This window comes from Aquila chrysaetos, chromosome 20, assembly GCF_900496995.4.
Source record: "Aquila chrysaetos chrysaetos chromosome 20, bAquChr1.4, whole genome shotgun sequence".
Taxonomy (NCBI): domain Eukaryota; kingdom Metazoa; phylum Chordata; class Aves; order Accipitriformes; family Accipitridae; genus Aquila; species Aquila chrysaetos.
Window position 1 is genome coordinate 6,151,466 of NC_044023.1, and position 15,769 is coordinate 6,167,234.

General features: G+C 44.8%; 1 protein-coding gene across 3 annotated transcripts in view; it reads left to right on the forward strand.

The window, feature by feature from the left end:
* CACNA2D2 (calcium voltage-gated channel auxiliary subunit alpha2delta 2) overlaps nt 1-15,769 on the forward strand; it is a 227,823-nt gene that overhangs the window by 23,209 nt on the left and 188,845 nt on the right. For all 3 annotated transcript variants that reach the window (XM_029996133.2, XM_029996134.2, XM_029996135.2), the window contains one exon: nt 376-457. In XM_029996133.2, coding sequence (XP_029851993.1) covers nt 376-457 — 82 coding nt within the window. The remainder of the gene's footprint in view (nt 1-375; nt 458-15,769) is intronic.

Genomic DNA, 15,769 nt, shown 5'->3' on the forward strand with positions numbered 1-15,769 from the left:
AGCACTTTGACCTTGTTAATCACTCTGGGCTTAAATAATTATCTACTGCAACTGTTTATAAAAGGAGAAGAAAAAGAACCCACGCTGTGATTTTTGTTGTACCTTTTTCCCCTCTTCTCTCTCTGTGGCGCCTTGTGCATAAATTTTGAAGTCTTGAAGTTTATAACCTGCCCCAGCCGTAATTCTCAAAGCTGCATATTCTTGGTATTCTGCCTGCACCCGGTGCTGCAGAAAGAGCAGTTAACTTAGCTGAGGGCGCTGATTTCCTCCCTCTCCCTTCAATCGCCTTGCTTATCTACTAAGTGTCAGGGCTCTGACTCTTTCTTTCTTTCTTCTCTCCCTTTCTCTTTCTCTCTGTCTCTCCGTCTCTTGCAGTATGCAGTACTGGGCCAGGAGGCTGGAGCAGGAGATTGATGGAGTGATGAGGATATTTGGTGGAGTCCAGCAGCTCAGAGGGGTAAGCCGTCTGTCTTTTACCTGTGCTGCCTTCCTTGTGGCAATGAATGTTCTCATCTGCAGAAATCACCTGTGTGAATACTTGCAATAAGTCACCTTCTTGGCTCACTCCATGTGCAGGGTCATGGCTGGATGTGCTTCTGGTTGCTGGTCAATTTGATGCATTTATTGAATGTGTGGGAGTGAGTGTGTTTTGTATCTGTCTGTCTCTTGGGCTGCATGTCACTACTACCTCAGCATGTACTTGTGGTTTTTTTTCCCTATATGACATACTAAATGCATCTTAAATTCAACTAATCTTTCCTCCAGGGACTGGAGGTAGTTTTAATTTGTGTTTTAATTTTAAACTTCTGTTGACAAAGCAGGAAATGTTCAAAGGATAATTTGACTAGCCGTTGGAAGCTCTGAGTTTTTTAAATATACATTGCAGGTAAAACTTTAATTCTTGTTTGGCTTCTGTTTCCAAGTGCCACGAAACAAAACCCTGTTACTGATGCTGGCATCTGCCTCCTGCTCCCTGACTTAGCACCAGGGCTCGGGTACGGCAGGCTGCAGAAGCCAGATGTCCTCTTTTCCTGGCAGCAGTGCTCTGGGTTGAGTTAGGGCAGTTACAGAATGGCTTTGTTGTGGTTTATTAGGTTTGTGGATCAAAGGGTCTTTAAGACACTCCCTGTTTCCTCTTCCCAGTAAGACCATGTTTCCCCTTCCCTACGCTGTTGTGCGGACTAGCTGTTTTGAAATTGAATAATTTGACATTAGGGTTATGGTGTTAATCTGAAGAAAACAGGCTTCTCTAGCATGACAAATATGTTGCCTCAGAAAAAAGCATGGGGTGTATTTGTGTTTTCTCATGGCAGTGGCACGTTCTTCTCGGATGCCAATGATTTACGGGCCTCTTACTGTCTGTCTTACACTAGTAGCTATACTGGCTTCAACAGAACAGTTCATGTTTTATACTGTTGGTTGTAACCCATTGTCTAAACACAGAAGTTGCACTATTTTCTTTTAAATGCATTTTAAAATGAGTTTTAACTGTAGGCTTGCAAAACTTTTCATAGTTCATCCATTCATTCATGTTCATATTTGAGCTCTAGAATGGTGTATCTGGGCTTTGCTTGCATTCATTTTGACTGAACTTCAACTGGATTGATAACAAACTTCATGTGCAGCATGAAAAGCATATACACTGCTTTGATTTTAACAAATATTTTTCATTGTATCCATGCATTTGTGCAATGCAGTTTTGCATGTTGGTAGAGTCTTAGAATCAGAGCTGGGGGTGCAAGTTTTCCAGGCAATACATAGGCGCAACAGCCAGCATACTCTTTAGCAGAGCACATTTAAAAAAAAAAAAAAAAAAAAAAAAAAAAAGACTGCTACTACATTTTGTACATGTCCTCTCTTACAATTTATTCTTATTAGCTTTGATTTTGCTCCTGTGCATGTTAAATAGGTATATCATGTAATTTTTTTAATGCCATAATTAAATAGAAATTACACCTCCAATTTGCCAGCACTTGACTCCTATTGGCCAGTCAGTCAATTACAGGTAAGAGAGCTTCCCACTTTTTGTGTTTAATTCTTCTGATAGAACATAGTACATCACTTGAATGGATTAATACCAGATAAACTGACTACAGAGGGATTGAAGGGATTTTTCGAAATCTGTTTTGGTGGAACCTTCTTGTTGAAGGGAGGGAGCTGTGCATGATTATTGTATCTGATGAATGCATAAACCACCTGAAGCCAAGAAATGAGCTACTGAAAATTCCAACATGCAGCCATTAAAACACTAGAAAGGACTAGAAGAGGCTGTCTGTGGATCTCCAGGGGGCAACTTGGGATGTGGAGTTCAGGTTTGATTTATAAATGCAATATCAAGTGAATGACACTTAAAGACCACATCACTTGCTGGTGCACTAGCGTAGCTTCACTGATGTGAGGTAGCACAGAGTGCTTCATCCTGAAGAACTCAGAGCTCTACTCGCAGGGAGTCCTCTTACCTACCAGTTGCACACAGGTTCATCTGGGTTGCAGTATGGGAGCTGTTTAATTTCATAAAGCAGTACTGTAACCCACTCTGACACACGGATTTAAAAAAAAAAATAATAATCCATATTCTGCTGCAACCACGCTTAAAATTTAGAGGGTAGCAACTAATTCTTAAGGTTGGGACTTGGTCTGTGCTTCCGTTCTTGTAGAGGGCACTACCTGGGTAGGACTTGGACTTTGTAGCTTACCTTGCTCCATCGTTGTGTGGGCTTGCAACCAGGATGCAGGTGTTGGGAGTCCAGTACCAACCTGTAAGGCTGCGGTGCTCCCTGACACAGAGCGAGCAGGCTCCGGGGGAGAAGGGAAAGCCACTGCCTGAGGAGCAGTGGGAGCTGAAACGTCTGTCTAGCTGAAACCGAATCCCATCCGCTGGGATTTCTCAGGAAGGTTTATTATTAAGCAAGAATAGGCCCATGTGGGGCAGGAAGGATAAAGAAAAATGGGAAAAGTAGAGCCTGGTTTTTTGCCAAAACTTGTTGATGTTCTTAGTGGTTGCCATGTTAGCCTGGAACAATCAAAGTGACTGCAGAGGGGGACTTCTGGTACATTGGTACATAGTGCACAGGGAGTGATATTACAAGTAGGGGAAAAAATGCTCCAGTGTCACCAAAGACAAAACTGGTCCTTCTGAACTCTGTGGGGTCTGCCGTGCAGGCGGTGGGTCCCACTGCCAGCTCTCATGGGTCTGTGAAGCCTGTAAGCTCTGGGGGTGGTGCCATGCCAGAAATGGATCTTCCCTTTCCTGTTCAGGCCTGACTATCAAAGTGACAGATCAGTAAATAATAATAAAAATACCCTCCTCTGAGGTTCATCAGGTTTACTTATGAATATTTTTTTTCTTGGGTTGCTGTGAAAGGATGTGGACCTGTTCTTTGGTTATTGACTGAAATCGTATAACTGTTGTGGCATATGAGGCATGAAATTTATTGTCAGAAATATGGTGTCCAGGAACATAAGTGCTGAATATTTTATCTTGCTGGAGTGCTGCCCACCCAAGAACGATTTTTATTTTAACTCTTCAGTCATTTCCTAGAGTTGGGGTACTAAATGTCAAATGCCCCTGCTTCCCTCCTTTCCTGCAGGGTGAACAGGCAGTCAGCTGTTATGATTCCCCTGGGGAGATTATCCAAGTTTGCACCATTCAGATGCTTCTTTGCAGAAGTGGACTGTTTTTCTGTAGAAATTACAGAGGAGGGTTGGAAGCTCTGAGATGCAAAGGGGTGTCATGCCAGGGACTCTCAGCTGTGAGACAGCAGCTCACTTCTTTCCTGAAGTCCAGACCTTGAAAACACTGAAGTGCAAATGTCCCCATTGATCAGACTGGCTATGGTGGGGCTACCCGTATATCTGAAAGCTGTGGGCTTGGGGCTGTAGAGAGGACCATGGCCTCGCTGAGTTGATTCTCTGGCCAGTGAAGTCAGCATTCAGCCCTCTGGGTGCTTGTGGTGCAGCATCGTGTTGGCTGGCTGGTTGCTCCCGGTGTGCCTCAAAACAAATCCCAGCGCTCAGAGATTAGGGCATGGTGCTTTGCCCCTCTGTCCTTGCCTCCCTTGTGGCTCACCAGAAGTAACTGAGAGCACAAATTATTGATAATTTAACTCTGACTGGCACAATGATATGTGGAACCCTAAAATGCTAGCTAAATAGGTTGAAGTTCTTTAAATAAATTTATGCTAGGATGAGGATTATTACACTAAAAATCCAACTCCCAGACTTCTTTTTCTGTTAGTGACTTTCTTTGTGGCTGCAGTGGACTCTTCATCACTTTGCAGGACAAGAAAATGTTTGGTTTTGACATTTCCTTCTACGCTCCACTACATTTCTGTCTCTTCCAGTGTTTTGGCACACGTAAAAGTTGACTTCAGTCAAAAGTGGACAAAGTTGTTGTGTTTCCAGCCTAGGTGGTTTCTTCATGTTTCAAAACCTGCTCCAGGGTAGACTCTGTGGTTGAGAGAGATTTCCCAGGCTGATGCAGCCCTATCCCAACCTACCAGTGTCCTGCTGTGCCGGCACTTGTGGCGGGACCGATGGCAGCAGAGCTGTGTGTGCTGCTGGGTTTTGTGCCTTGCTGAGCGGCTCCCCGGGATGTTGTGTTAAACCTTCCTTGCTGGATAGGTAGGCTGAGGTTGCAAGTCTCCTGTGGCTTGGTACCTAAATTGTGTTTGATCCTGTGTCTCCTGAGGTGAGCAGCTAGCTGGTCAGACCATCTCCTCCTCCTCCTCTAGTACCTTTTTTCTGTGGCTGCCTGTTAATGGGCTTGTTTCTTTGCTAACGATTACTGAGGAAACGAAAGCCTCCAGAATGAGATGGGGGGAAACGAAGCAGTGTAAGTGCTGAGCCTCCTTTTCTGTGCTGTCTTTCTTTCTGCTCTTCCGTCTGGCTGTGGTTCCTGAGGACTGGTTCAGTAGCAGGGGTGAGCACTCAGCTGGAGGCATTGCACAGTGGCGATGCAGCCTTTCCCTGTTCAGCAGACAGGCTTTAGCAGGGTCAGGGTGAGTGGCAGAGCTGGACCCGTGCTGTGCCGCTCTCCTCTCGGTGGTTTGAATGAACAGAGCTTCAAGTCTGGCAAGCTGTTTTTGCACCCTCCTGCCCTTTCCTCTGGGCTATTGAGGGAAGTCAAGAGATAATGTCTGGATCTGCCTCACCGGTGTATGACTGGAAGATAGGGATACTGCTGGCCTTGGTGGTGAGGAACCACCCAGTCCATAAAGGTGCAGATGGCCCCAAACCTGAGCCCATGGTGGGGCGTGGTGAGCAGCTTGCTGGCAGAGCAGGGCAGGCAGCGAACCTCTGCGTGAGCTGTGCTTGGTCCTCAGCACGTGTGAGTGCACGGAAAGGAGGATGAGCCCAGGGAGAGGGTGCCCTTTGGGATGCAGCCTGCTACCCACGAGGGGTTTGCTGAATGTGGTGCAGCAGAAGTGGCTGGAGTTGGTCCTTGTAATCAACATCTTACTTTACTTCAGCGGATTTTCATTTCTCTGTCTTTTATTCTTGCTTGTTATCTTGTGCTGTTTTCTCAGCTTTGTTTTGCCTGGCAGAAGTGCTGCTGTTCATTCATCTGGTCTTTTGTGAAAGCAAAGGACAAATCCTGCGGGCCAGGTCTTGGGGCAGAGTGACCAGGATCTGCGTAGGTGTCCCCACCTCTGCCTGCCTCACAGCATCACCTGCAGCCTGCCTGTCCCTTTTGCTCAGCGCTGCTTCTCTGATACATCACCTCTTGTTTTCAAAGCATGACCATCCTTGAGTTGAGGCAGTCACCGGTGAGGAACTGTGGTTGAGCCGTGCACAAACAAGACCCTGGATTAAAAAAAAAATAGTATATTAGCAGAGTTTTGGCTTGAATCTGAAGAGCTGAAGTGGCATCCACCTTGTATATTACTGCAGTCCCTAGCACTCCTCCTGTGATGGGGTCTCTGCAGTACTGAGTATTTCACGTGGCTGTGTGAGTGCGTCCCTTACAAGACTGCTGGTGCAGAGCTAGAGAGTCTCTTCAATGCCAGCACTAGAAGATAAGACATGCTCTTATCAAAGGAGCTGCCAAGGTTTTCTGTTCAACTTTTTTTGATCTTGGGTAACTACTGGCATAATAGTAACGTAGCTTAAATCTTCCAAGTAGCTGTGGTGTTACATGATGTTTAATTTGCTTTTTTGTTTTCTCTGGGTGTAGAAACCCTCACCTGGTCATTCAGTAGGGCTGGACAATTTGGAAAGTGTTTATGGGATTTTAAAGGAATGATGCTAGAGAATCGGAAGCCCCCTGCACAGTGCTCTGCATGCAGTGTCTGAGGAGCACATCTGCTTCCAAAGAGCTCTGGCAGAGGGACTGGGCATTTACAGAAGAACAGTGATGTGGTCCTTAGACATGGCAGAGTTGAGAATAAGATGCTAATCTTCTGATACTCAATCCACTACCATAATCCACAATTTGGACTTCAAAATGCCATAGCAGAGTGCATCTGGCCTTTTCCTTCTGAGGAGTCAGCCCCAGCCTCTGGAGTGGGAGATGAGTGATGGCCAGTGACTGCACATCGCTTGAGAGAGTTGAGAGAAGGAGTTCGAGCCCAAAGCTTGCGCAATACGCGCAGCCAGCTGCTTATGCTACAGCAGCACTGAATGCCTGCCTTCTTCCAAATGCTGCAAGGGAGAAAGGACCTAATTGAGTTTTCCAACAGCTAGTGCCCGTCTGGGGGCTGACCAAGAGTATGGACTCTGTACCCTACTGAGGTGATGCCTAGCTCCATGCTTTTGGTTCCCAAGCTCATGCATTATCTGTCTGATTCTTGCTGTTCGTCTCCCCCTTTTCCCTCCCCCTCTCCTACCAGTGTGCACACAGCCTGCTTCCACACACCATCACTGTGCCCTCCCCTGCTCCTCATGTTTGATAAGAGGAAGTATGTGATGCCAGATAAACACATTCCTGTTCCAAACTGCTTGGGTTTATTTTAATCTGCCTGGGCCGTTCAGCAGCCTCAGCACTCTGTTCAGCACTGAGTGCAAAGCCAACAATATATTATCAAGGAGGAGCATTTAAATGTCCTTAGCCTTGCAGCAGCTTGGCTGGAGAAGGGAGATCGTCTGCCACCCTTTGCTTGGGCCAGTATCTGCCATCGTTAGCCCCCTTACACCCATCGTCTTACTTCTTGGTCTTTCTCTTTACTAGAACCATATTGCGTCCGTACTGGGAGATGTCAGGGAAACATATGCTCCAGCTTTTAGTACATTTGCATAATTAGAGTAATGTGTATGAATAATTTATAGCTGTATGTAGCTGCTCAGTGTGTGACGTTAGCACCCCTTGCTAAATCCTTTCCAGTGGGTGGTGCAGATCCTGCACCAGAGCCATTGTGCCGATGCAGTGTACAGCCTGTTGGCAGATGCAGGAGCCCTGCTTTTGAGAGATCAGGGTGTGCACATGTATATGTATGTGGTTTTGTGTGTGTGTATATTTAGTGGAGAAAGATGGGCTTTTATAATTGTAGGGGAAGAGGAGGCTAGAAGTCTCAGAGGCTAAAATGCCTTAGACTCTTAGACTCAAAACTTGTTCTATTTATGCAGAAGCTGTGAATGAAAATGTTCTGCAACATTTGAAAGCTGAGGCAGGGATTTTTCCAGCAGGCCTCAGGTGTGACTAGTTTGTTAGTTTGTGTGCCAGGTTTATGGGTTTTTTTAAATGACTTTTTCAGATCATAAAACTTAGCAGTTTGCAAGGGGGGAGGGATAAACTTGCTTGCACTGTGTCACAGATCCTGATCTCAATCAGTCGGTCAATAAATAGTAACAAAGGATTGCCTGGGTACTGTCTCACTATTTACCAGCTCTTTAGTGTGCGAATTCTCATGCTGGAAAGCCCAGAGTCCCAGGTAGGTTTTCTAAAGGAGTGATCCGAGTGGTTGAATTCTGGTATTTATGTTCCAGTTAATTTTAGCTTAAACTATATTTGGTCCTTTCCAAATGTTTGAGAGCCTTGGCTGGAAAGCACTATGTAAACTGGAATGAAGTGCAGGCATGCACAGTTAGTAGCTCATTAGTGTTATCCACTGGGAAACTGAGGCAGGTGGTTAAACTGAGCAAGTCTGCATAATGAATGTGTGGTGCAGCCTGGACTGTTCTCCATCATATGTACAGCCTGTGGGTCCTTAGAGGGGTATGTGTTTAGAAGGGTAACAGGCATAGTAATAGTCCTTAAAGCTCTTGCTTTGAACCTTTTCACTTTACAGAATTAGTTTGTAAAGATAATATACTTGGTTGGTGAGTTGGTGAGTTAGCAAAATCAGAGGGGATTGCTGTTGAGTTTTATGGAGTTATTTCTGATTTATATTGCCGTTGGTGACAAGTTAAATGAGCCCAGCATTCAACAGACTGATGTTCAGGTGCATGCACCTCCTGAGTGTGCTGCTCTGCACTTCATGTCCAAAAACGTAGCCGATGTGCCAAGCCAGTCAACAACCATGTTTGTAAGATCCTCATGAATATTCAGTGAAACAGTGAAACTCTTTACAATCGATGGTGTTGCCATTACACAGCCATATGAATCCATGGGAACGATGAGACCTTGGTTGATGTTTCTGGAAATGTCCCTCAGCCAGGTTGTCCTGCCCCCAGCTGAAGAAGCCTGTGTGGTCCCCACGTCCGCTCCAGCTTAAATCGTTACCTTCAGACTGCATTTAAAAACAAAGCAAGACAAAATCCAAACCAACCCTGCCAGAATTTGGGATGAATAATTAGGTGGAGATCATTAAAGTTTGCCTCCTTAAAAACATACATAGATTATTCTGTAATGGAAAGTTAATTGTTTTATTATTCTCTCCAGATGGTTCTTTTCCTTTACATTCACAGGGGAATTGATACAACCTGGGATTTGGTCTCCTGTGAGTAGAGCTGATAACCAAAAATGCAACTCTATCACCGATCAAGATACAAAACAATAGAAAATATGTATATGTATTCCATCATAGTTTTGGATTTTAAATACTATTTACGGGCTGTAAGTGCCCCCTCAACTTGCAGACTCCACAGCCTGCAGCATTTCATTTCTCTTCCTGGTAGGTTTGTCAAGCAAACCCCTTGGTATTGGACACTACTGAATCCTGGTTTTCTTGCGGCTCATCAATCACTTCCAGATACTGGACTGTGGAGGAGCCTGCAACTGCCAGCGCTGAAATATGCAGTTGTACTGAAAGGTTTAAAGAAGGAAACTGTCATGAGATACTTGGGGTTATCATATGGTAGAAGCAATAAGATGTGTCACATCTCCTTTGTTCTGTATGTAGAAATGCAGGAGCGCTTGGGAAGGTGGGGAGAACACGGTGGAGGTGACTTCTCAAGGGCACAGTTGTGGTTTTTATGTTCTAGCGTGGCTTCAACCTGGTAAATTGCAGCTGCGAGCTTGCATGTTAAGTGAGCATATTTATCGTTTCTCATTACAACAGATCACCTTTGACATCTGATGTGAATAACTTGGATGGGCCCCTTATTTCAAACACCCAGCCATGCTGACCTATTGGCCTGCAATGATTCAGCTGGTTTTATAGGTACTTATTTCCCTTTAATTATTTAGAGTTAAAATATTATTGTAAGGGGGGGAGGGTGGAGTCTGATATTAGATCAGCCTTGCCTTCCTCATTGAAGTCCAGATGATCTGCTTATATTGGAGAGCTTTGCTCGAAGGCTGGGGACCTGTGCTATGGTTAAAGCTGTAGTTTGCTGTTGCTTTATTGAAAGAGATGGCTTTGCTTTTGGGAGATTCCAGATCTTGGTAACCTTCAGGGATCTGTAGCTTTCCAACACTTGTATCCTTTGCAGCTTAGTTGGACCACACTGCATACAATGAGCTTGAAAAACTCCACACTCTTCCATTTCTTAGGGATAAGCCAGGCTCTCTCATAATTTGAGAGGTTGTATCCAGAGCAGAGGGAAAGAAGGGAGAAAGGAAGATGAACAGGCTAAGGAGGAAATGTAGCAGGAAGGTGATGCTAATGGTTATGGATTCTCCTCTCCCTTCTGTTGCTCTCGGGCTGATCAATGCCAACTGACATATGTGGAGCATCTCCTCTTTGTTTTGATATATTTTGGAAGATTTCTCTGTTTCATTTTGGGGGATTTATATTTGTGTCTGGTCCTTGTGATTCAGTTATTCACTGGGCTTCAGATTTTATTGACTTTTTTCACTTTTCTAACTGACCTTTCACACCTGTAAGCATCCAAGAGAGATTTAGTATGTGTTTGTTCAGCACCTACCATAACCAGTAGTGTCGTGCTTTTTGGGTACTGACCATAGTATAAATATTAAATAGTAAGTAAGAGCACTGAGGAAAATCCTGTCTGAATGAAAGATGAGATTTGCCTGTGTGAAGAGATGCTGTGAATGAGAGGCATGGCTGTTTCTATCAGGGCAGTTCCCTAAATGCCTGGGTGATGTGTCTTGGACTGGTGGCAGGATCTAGATGTTTCTATGTGTCAGAGGAGCCACTCTAGGGATTGTTTAAGCAGTAGCATTAGTTATCATCTGTTGGATGCCCAAGCGAAGCCTTTGCTTGTAGCTAGGAGGCAGGGAGCAGATTTTCAGTTCCCTGCTGTGACTGTAAGGCCAGGTAAATAGAGAAGGAGGAGACAGCAGGGGGTTTATGTGACTTGAGGAGCAAAGAAGATTGTAATGGTAAATGTTGGATTACTTTTAAAAACAAGTAGGTCATTGAAGATACCATGGTTGCTGAACAGAAAAAGAAAGAAAGGCGGATTTATTCCTTGTTCTTCTAAAGATTTGTTACACTGTAAAGCTCACTTCACTGCTCAGCATGCTGTCATTTTTAATTTTGGGAGTTCTTTGTTTCTGTTTTTGTCAGTGGTCCAGCAAGGATAATGCTGGACCTGAGATTAGGGACCTGGGATCTTCAAAGGAGCCTTGGTTCCCAGTTCCCCTGGGCATTGTGAGTAGGCTGGGCCTTACTGTAGCACTTGCTGGGACCAGCAGCTGTTGTTTCTGTTTACTGCTCTAGCAGGGATTTGCCTGTGACCCTACGGTACTCAAGACAAATTGTTTAAAATTCAAACTGTCTTCTGTCTTCTGCCCCTTTTGCAGAGTGCTAGCATGCAAGAAAAACATCTGTCTCCATCCCTGCCTTCTGTAGGTGGGAATGGATGGCTACTTAACATCCAGTGATAATTATTTGACATGAGGTATATACATAGAGCATGCATAGCATCAATATTGTGTATCTCTGATTCTGAGTATAAATGATAGCTCCAATGTATTCTTAAACTCTCAGTGTCTTGGTGTTCATTAAAAAAGAATTCGTAGCATGAGAATACCATGCTTACATCTAGTGCATTTCATGGCTGATTATTAAAATTACTTGCAAACAAGTTTGCTCTCGCATCTCAATACAGAAGAGAAGGAAAACCTTACAGTCTGTCCACTCTAAGTAGGTAAATTGAGGCTCAGGCAAGGGAAATCCTTACTCTGTACAGTGAGTCTGATGGAGGGCAGGGGATGGAACCTGTGAATCCTGACTCCACAGTTTATCTTCCAAATGTCTTCCTTAATAACAACTGTTCAGTTCACTTCTGGCTCATTACTACATCTGTTAGCACTGAGCAATGGATCCTAGGAAATACAAGTGAGAGAGACAAACTTTCAGCTTTGAATTCTCCCTTAGGAAACTTATTTCCTGCATGTTTCACAAGTGGCAGTTTCTTGTTTATATTCACAGAGTTTATAACACATGGCATTTTCTCTTTGGCTCTGCCCTCAGCTCCCTCCCATGACCAGGTGATATGCCTTCGTTCTTGCCTTGCCTCTGCTGTTGGTGCAGGTTTGGAGGGCTGCGATCCTGATGCAGAGCCCGAGCAGCAGTTGATTGCTAGCTTTCCCTCCTCCTTAGATGTGTGCTAGCTCTCGAATGACATTTTGAGGTGCCTGAAGCATTCTGTGGAAGAAAATTAATTGGTTTTGACAAACCACAGCAGTCCCTTGGGTGCCTGGGAGTGCAACATTTATTGAAACCAGGCAGGAAATCAAAACGTTCTGATGTTCATTCACCTCCAGTGCAGCTGAATCAAAAAAATAAAAATAAAAAAATTCTGAACCTTCCTCTGGATTTTTTTACTCTGACATTTGGATCGTCCACTAACTTTCTAGTAAAACCTCCTTTTTCTTTTAAAAGAGAGTTTAGTGGTCATGAAAGATGCCAGACTGACAGCCCAGGGAGTAGATGGTCTCTGTTTACCCACAGAGCAAATGCAGCATCAGGGCAAACGTACTTGCCATTGTACTTCCACCTTGACCTGCAGCATCCCAAAGGAGGGTAGGGAATTGCAGTTTTTCAGCACTTCTAGACTTGGCCTTTCTGCTTACACAACTCAATAAGGAATCAGGCTTCTCCTGCTATTGTAAAACAGTATTAAGGAAGGATTTTTCATCACAGCTGTAGATATAACACCTTCAATGCAAACCTCAAACTGAAAGCACTCTGCTAGCAGAAACCATCTCCTAGCCCCACTCTTTCAGGAGTCTGGCCTGTCTTCCTAACATATTGCTTACAATCTGATTCATTTCTAAAACATATGCTGATATCCAGTGCAAGTTGCAACCATTCTTCTTGGCAGAAGAAGATACCTATGTATGTGGAAGGTGTGCTACGGTGCCTAGCCCCAGCTGTGACTGTGCCTACAGCAATGTGGATGCCCTTCGGTCAGCCACTGGCTTGAGGTCACTGGTCTGCTCTGTACAGACTTGCTGATGGAAGTCATTAAGTTACCATCAAGTTTGCATTAGTGTCGGTTCATCTTTAAAAAATAACCAGCAGTGTTTTTAAACAAAAGCTAGTTACTGCCCAGATGCAGTCACAAAATAGGGATGTTTTTGGTTTTACATGGGGTGTCCACCTGTCAGCCTGTGAAGTGGCATGTGATTTCTGGACCGTGCCCTGCTTGATAGGGCTGTGGAATCTTTTTACAGGTCTTTTGCTGTCTGTGAGCATTCCCGGGAATGGTGTTAGTAGGGGGAAACCATATGCTTTTGGCCTGTAGGATTAGGGTTATCATGGGTCCTAGCCTCATGGACTGGACTGGAAAGGATTAGGGAAAGGATTCACAGACAAATGATGTAATGGAGTTATTCAGCCCCTCCAGGGGCCTTATTGCAACAGATTTTTGGGGGTTTAGCAGGTTTTTTTTTCTGCTGTCTGTCACAGGATTTATATGGAAATGGTAGGGGTGAGCACTCTGAATTCAGTAAATGAGTACCTGGGGGAAGCTGTGCGTTAGGCAGAAGGTCTTAAGGTCTTTGTGTGTGTTCTCAGTAGCTGCAAATGCCAAATGGAGGTGGGACACCAGGCTAAGAAACCAGCCTTGCCCCAAGACTGTCAGTATGGTTAGAAACCCTGCAGGTGGATTGAAGCTCCTGCTAATTGCTGGGGTGACAGAGATGGGGAAGCAATGAGGACAGAGGAAGCATTTGCTTTTAAAGTCTTGATGTGAATTGGCTCTTTACAGTTACGGCTTGCAGGGATGGAGCAGGGGTGTGTGGTGTCTGTAAAAAGGACAGATGGGGAGACCAGCCTTAGTAGGTCCTTGAGACAGAGCAGGTAATGTGACTGCAGCAACGAGTGGAGGAGTGTGAATGGCTGCTCGCTCTGCGTCATGGTGAGACGGTGAGAACTCCTTAAGCAATTAATTAGTGCAGCTGAGAAGCTGAGCTCAGTGCTAAAGGTGATCTGTAGTTGTACCAACAGATATACACACAGGCTTTATTTTTCTGGCTTGGGACCTAGCTGGGGTCTTGTCTTGGTGGTTGTTCATGAGCAGCTTGTAGAAGCATTGCAGTATCTTGTAGAATAGCTTGTAGAAGCATTGCCTTAAAAGTCCAGTAACATGGGAGGCCAAAGAGGGGGTCATCAGCAATCCTAAATGCAGCTTTGGCAGGTCTGGGTACTGTAGCAGAAACACTCACATATGTGGTCCATGGCAGAGTGGTGCCTGCACACTGTAGGACTGCACCATCCCACCTGTCTGACGTGAGGTCACGTGAAGGGAGATAAATGAGCACCAGCACTCGGGAGGAGGGTCAGAGTGTGGATGTTTGTACAGACAGGGGTGGTTGAAGGTTTGCACTAGAAGCGACTGTGTCCTGAGTGCTGGCAGAGTTGATGCACGGAGTGGCAGCACTGCTCTCTGGAATTACTGCATGGGTTTCTTCTTTACCTTTTTCCTCTTCTAATGATTCTGCTTTCTGGCATAACAATTATCTACTTTGGATATCAATGTCTATAGGAAACTGGCTCTAGCTAAAATTGTAAATTAACTGCTTTGAAGCTTACGTCCCAGATGTCACTAGTGATAGATACTGTTGAGTGGTTTCTAGCTAGAAAAGACTTTGAGCAGTGTCATTTTTCATGGGAAAACTTCCCATATGCTTCTCCAAGAGGCTTTTCTGGGCAATTAAGTGACATGCTGTATGCAGAGATAACATGAATTCAGAGTGCTTTTCCATTTCATCTTTTATGACATATCATATGTACAATGGAAGTGGTCACCATGGGTTTGGCCCTTGGTCTCAGTTACCTCTACAGGAGCAGGGTTTGCCACCCCAGCTATCACCCGTAACCAACAGGACTCCTTCAGCATTTGTTGTGTGAACAGTTGTATGAGCACGACACACCATGAAGTTGGGATGTAGGAGGATCCGTGGTAGAGGGAATCCCATCCTGAGGACAAAGGACCTCACTGAATGGCAGAGTACTTAGCCTTGCAGGGCACCAAGGCCCTTCAGCTCCTGAGCCAGTGGGATGTCTGGTAACAGAGACAATGCTCTGGACAAGGTTTAAGCATCACGGGAATGAGATCCTTTGATGCAACTGAATGGCACCTTCTTTTCGTCTCCTGTTGAACAGACTAATAAAGTTCTTCTCACAAGGAGCGTCTGACTGTGCAGGGAAGACCAAAGTGTGCAGCTGCTCACATTTAGGGCAACAGGACAAAGAAGTCTGGAGGAAAACTCAGCAAAAATCATCATTCTAGACGCATGCAGGGTCTCTTGTGGCCCTTGGCAAAGGAAGGATATAGCATGGATTGTGAGTTAGATGGCTTTCAGAGTCCCCCCACAGAGAACATCTTCTGGTAGCACTGGTAGCTTCAGTTAGTTTGGGAACCGAGGTGTGGGCTGCCCGGGTCCCTGCGCAGCTCTGTGCACCGTGCCATCTGCCTCCCAGGAGTCGAGCCCTGTGTTTGAGATTTTCCTTGCTTGACTCCTCTGTGCCAGCAGTCCTGAGGTTCCTTCTGCTTTGCATTACACCCATGTGTCAAGAAATCCCAGCTCCTGGGGTCAAGTGCTAAGTGTTTGCTTCTTTATCAGATATTTACTTAGGAGGATTTCATTATACTGAATCTACTAGCTTTGAATAAATTCGCAAGCAGTAAATTTATTCTTGTTCTTTTTGAAAGGACTTCTATGCTAGAGAAAACTTTGAAGAAGACCATTTATACCAAAAGCAATTACTTTCCCAGTAATTTTTTATGTATTTTACTGCAGATACTGTATTTCTATTTGACTATGAGCTTTCTCCCAAGTGCCACTGCTGTGCTGGAAGTGGAGGAAGTTAGATGCTTGAATTTGTGGTGCCCCAATATTTTCATAGTTAACACTGAATGTATGTGTCTATGCACTTATTGGAACAAGCTCCACCTGTCTGAATACAGCTATAGGTTGATCTTAGCAGAGTCTGCTGATGGTTGCTTCATGTGAAGTGTGGGGGGGTTTTGTTTT